Raw genomic sequence first — 5,292 nt, forward strand, 5'->3', positions numbered from 1 at the left:
TTAATAATGCGTTTTTCACAAGTTCTACAAAGTACTGCTTGAAGGGTAATAGAGACCACAAAACGCATTGGTTGCAAAATTTTGTCTCTGCAGGCTACACTTTCTCTGCCCGTTTGTAAATATTTAAAGAAATTGATCAATTATTCCAACTCGCACTACATGTATGTGAAGGTGTGTTTAAACGATACAATATTTATTTTTACTTCAGCAATATATTATGTTCACACAATCACATTCAAGTATATATACAGTACACTACCGGGTTAATGTTGTTTCATGGTTTGCATCAAATTTGTTACCAGATACAAATGTCAAGTTTTAATTGTTAAAATAACCAAACCATCGTTTAAGTATATATATATCGTCATATCGAAATACTGAATATAATACCTATGGCAACAGTAGTGGCTGATGGCAATATTAAAACCATTCAAAATCTAACCCTAACTCATTATTAATAAAACTGCACTATAATTATAGCACAATATTCCTTTTAAATGCGTACTTTGTGATATCGATGAAATATTTTATCTAGGCATACTCAAGCAAATACCCTGTTCCTTTTCATATGAAATGCATTAGTTCGTAATAAAATATATTCATTGTTCACTTCAGCAGATCGTTGACATTAGTATTATTTGTGTTCACAAAAGGTTTATGTTTGTTTTGGAAAACGATAACCGTTGTTAAGGTTTGGTGTATGAATTATATGCCTATGACTCTTATGTATACAATTGGCAAAAACTTGTAATATGACAATCACACATATTTGATGATAACTAAGATTAGGCTACATGAACAAACTAGTCCAACATGCAGTGGTTTTTAAGGTATTAAATTGTGTCACTTTGCGGACATGGTTTTTGATAAATACATAAATGCAAAATGCATAAATACATTTATACATAAGTAAAAAATAAAAATATAAACTAATTAATAGATAAATAAAAAAAATTAAATACATACGTAAAATAAATAAATAATTTATTAAATGAATACATAAATAAAAAGTGAATAATTAAATGAATAAATAAATAAATACATATAACATAAAGAATAAACAAATAAAAAATAATGAAATAAAAAATGAAATAAATAAAATAAATAAAATAAATAAAATAAATAAAATAAATTTAAAACATAAAATAAATAAAGTAAATACACTAAATAAAATAAATACACTAGATGAAAATAAATAAATAAATGAAATAAATAAATAAAATAAATAAAATAAATAAAATAAATAAAATAAATAAAATAAATAAAATAAATAAAATAAATAAAATAAATAAAATAAATATATAACTACATACGGGTTTCCGTCCAGACCATCCGTTGTTTCGAATTGTCGACCTCTTAATTAGAAGCGCGATAACGCAAGAACAAGACCAGACTGAGCAAATTCTCATGCCAGAACGCGACATCACAATAAGATAACACGATTTTCATATCATAATCTTCGTCCGTTATGTCGTGATTTCGCACCATGTTTACGCCCATGTATATGCATAGAAAACGCGAGTCGAGATCGCACAATAAACATTATTATATTGCATATTTGATTTGCTATATGACGTCGGTATTTTGCTATTCAAAAAAGGGCCTCCTTAATGCGAAAACATATTGCTATAGCCCGAGATTACGAAGCGAGATCGCGAAACCACGATTCGAGATTTCGAAGTTATAGTCGACATCCAACATATTCGGTAGCTTTGATAAACGGCGAGCACATTCTGTACATTTACAATAATGGATAGAACTTGTTTGTTAGGCGGCATTAATAGCATATGGCTCAAAGTAGGGACGATTTATAGGTCTTAACACACAACTCTCCAGGGATATATTCGGCCTAGTTAAAGTTTTAAAGAATGCATATGTAATGCAATTTAACATTCCTTTTCCAGGTTTTTGATAAACATGCGAACATATTTTTAATAGAGCACCTGTGTAAATGACCATAAATAATGCGATAAATAGAACTGTCAAGGACTAGAATAAACACATCTTTCGAGCAATCACCTCCTGCATCTCGTAAACGTTGCAATGTGATTTCTTATGAAGGTAAGAATATAAGACTATGAACCGGCTTATGATTTCTTCACCTTCTAAATTGTCGGGCAGTTTATTTTCAATTTATGCGACCGTATGTAACTATTCGGCTTGCCGCTCAATACCTATAAAAATACATGAAGCTTACAACTCGGTCTTACAAAAAAACAAAACAATCATGTTCACAACACTTTTTAAATAAGTGTACTTATACATTCACACAACACCGTGGTTGTTTGATAAATTAAACAACACATGCTAAGAAAATGGTTAATATTTATTACAAATACTCACATTTGATAAGAAAGTCACACAATTCGAGTATAAATACTGCGTAAAGTAACATACATGTAATATTATAAAATTTTGTCTTAATCTCGGCTGATATAAGTTGTTAGTATACGACATAATAACACATTATAACATAAAAACAACACAAGCATGTAGGAATTTACAGTAAGCTGCTAATAATTAAAAAACTTTCCATGTTTTTCAACTTTTAATAAAGCGATAAGTCATTTTAAATTTGGGCAAGTTATAGCTTTAATAGATTATCACTCGTTTCCTAAAAACTATTACTTATGCGGTGTTCACATGAAATATTTACGCACCATCTTCATATATAAGATTTTGTCGGCATCACAACATACGATACATTATCTTTCTGGATTGAAACATAAAAAGCACAAACATACACGCATCAAAAGTTTATAAATTGTTATAATATCCGTAAATTCTGATTATGCATACATATTTTATTTACATAGAATACAATATACATTTACACTATATTGAATAATTTTATATACATTTATGTTTTGGTTTTGTAGTCGGAATTAATCAGATCTCCTTTCTCTAGATTGCAAATAAAACCTCCAAAAACCTCCAAGATGAAACGATTATTTCGAACGAAATAATAATTTTGATACACGGTGATACATAAAGTTTAGTTTTTAGACATAAAGCATTTTGATTTAAAATGTGCGGTCAATACCTTGACAAGTACATATATGTGCAAATAACACATAACATCCACAACTTCCATTATACTCCCTACATATGATCAGTGTTATAATAGAGATCAGTCATAGGAATGACTCACATTTATACGTTGCTTGTCGTGCATGTTTCTCGTTTGATAATATGTTCGATTTGGTTTGAAGGTCGACCAGAAACTGGTGCACATTACACAGGGACGTATCTGTTTCAGTGTTGTTTTATTCGCAATCACGCCGTTTTCCGTTCGATTCTTTTGGCAGGTCATGTAGATTCTGAAAAACATGACTTTAAATAAATCGTTTTAAAAATTCTCTGATAATCTTCCTTTCGCCTTTTCATTCTGTGTTCATGTATACGGTAGTAAACACTTGTGTTACAGATGAGTTAAAGTAGATAACACATTCATCATATCTTAATGTTTGAAACGCGTGGTAGACCATGATATTTTCTTGACATTTCGAATTGGAAAATTGTCAATAAGTTGAAAACAATAACGGGACGTGTTAATCATAATTAATACTAGTTACTTATTGAATATATTAAAGTGTATTGCTGTAAAAGACAATTTCATTTTAAATTCTAAATTGATGGATACTTCAAATCAATTAAATATCTTAAGATTCATATGAACTAATATGTTAGTTTTAAAATTATTTCTAAACAGCCTAAAAACTTGGTAATTGTGACATGTATAGTCGCGAATACAGTTTTCCTATCATGTATATAAAATACTTTTTATTTGTTACCATACATAATAATTACTACTTAATGAATATATTAATACTTAACGAAAGAAATTTGTAATCATTCAAAAAGTGAACATATAACATATCCTAATTAGCGCCATTGTTGATATGAACTAACTGTTTATACTAGTTGATAACAATTTGAAACTTTTACTGTTAACATGAATACAAATGTGTGAGCAAAACTATAAAGTTGATATAAGCATTATCGTGTGTGTTCGAGTGCCTGCTGCGTCGTTTATTAGTATTACAAAATGTTAATTACCTGTGATAACGAACTGGCCATCGATTTGTTTAAGCGCCGAATTCTCTCCCTTTTGAAGCCATCTTTTACCTAAATAACGCAAAATAGAGTAGATATCACCGATATTTCAACATAATTTCCATGTCAAATGTTCCAGTCGCAAAACAGAGTAAATATTATAGATATCGCTACACAATGCTCTTGTAAAGTGTTCATGGTGCTAATGTGTCCGAATTAACTATGGTACAGGGACTTTCAATTACTCGTTTGAGACTTAAATGGAAATTAATTGGGATTGCACAAATTTAACTTAATAAGGTATTGCACCATTATCACCAATATAATTTGTTTTACGTTGTACACTTATTTTGCCGGACACAATAAATCACCACAGGTATAGCACATAGCAATACTTAAAATGGTATATATAAATCGCGATTAAATTGTAAACAATCGAAAGAAATAATGAAACGTTTACCTTTTCATTTAAAACGCAGTTGAATACGAAGATATAAACGCCCTGTAACACAACGTCAAAGTCTCAAACTTAAAATCAACAGACAATTCAAAATATTATGTTTCGTCATGCTGATAAAGTTTAAACGCGCCTAGTAAAAAAACAACACATTGAATATAATCATGTATCTATTTAAGAAGTTGAAACAATACTGGAGCTATTCTGTTAACATTTATTTTTTTATTTAGTTAGAACTGTTGATGAAAGGAATATAAGGTGGCATGAACAACAATCCTCATGAGAATATCTGTACACGATTAAATGCATTTTGCCAGAATTATTATTATTATTATTAGATGGTTTGGCGATAATTGATCTGGCAGATAAGTACTGTGTTTTATAACACTTAGTGGTACGATACATTATGCGTACCAACCTGAAGTCCGTTGCAGACTGCGAACACATACTGCATGAATGAGGCCGACTCGTTGACGTAGAAGATGCCGAGAATCCAGGAGACGCCCATCAATGGTACGAGAACGCACAGAGACCAACAAGTTGCCCTACAAACAGTAAGCTATGACTTCGGTGTGTACTTAAACTGTTTTAAATCCTGTACAATATAAAAAGTTGTCCTAAAAATTATATTAACTGTAAACGTTTCTATGACTAAATGTAAATATACTATAAATATAATATGCATTGAAAAGCATATATTTAAGGTAACACATGCATTCGGTCCAAAACGTGATGTGCCAATGGACTTATACGTTATTGCACGATCAGCACGAATGTAC

General features: G+C 30.1%; 1 protein-coding gene across 1 annotated transcript in view; it reads right to left on the bottom strand.

Moving 5' to 3' along the window:
- Positions 1 to 2,364: 2,364 nt before the first annotated feature.
- LOC127834403 (adhesion G-protein coupled receptor D1-like) overlaps positions 2,365 to 5,292 on the bottom strand; it is a 3,522-nt gene continuing 594 nt past the window's right edge. The window contains exons 3-6 of the mRNA XM_052360234.1: positions 4,932 to 5,058; positions 4,517 to 4,558; positions 4,060 to 4,128; positions 2,365 to 3,320 (exon numbers count right to left, since the gene is read on the bottom strand). Coding sequence (XP_052216194.1) covers positions 3,267 to 3,320; positions 4,060 to 4,128; positions 4,517 to 4,558; positions 4,932 to 5,058 — 292 coding nt within the window. The 3' untranslated portion in view covers positions 2,365 to 3,266. The remainder of the gene's footprint in view (positions 3,321 to 4,059; positions 4,129 to 4,516; positions 4,559 to 4,931; positions 5,059 to 5,292) is intronic.

Source organism: Dreissena polymorpha, chromosome 6 (genome assembly GCF_020536995.1).
Source record: "Dreissena polymorpha isolate Duluth1 chromosome 6, UMN_Dpol_1.0, whole genome shotgun sequence".
Taxonomy (NCBI): domain Eukaryota; kingdom Metazoa; phylum Mollusca; class Bivalvia; order Myida; family Dreissenidae; genus Dreissena; species Dreissena polymorpha.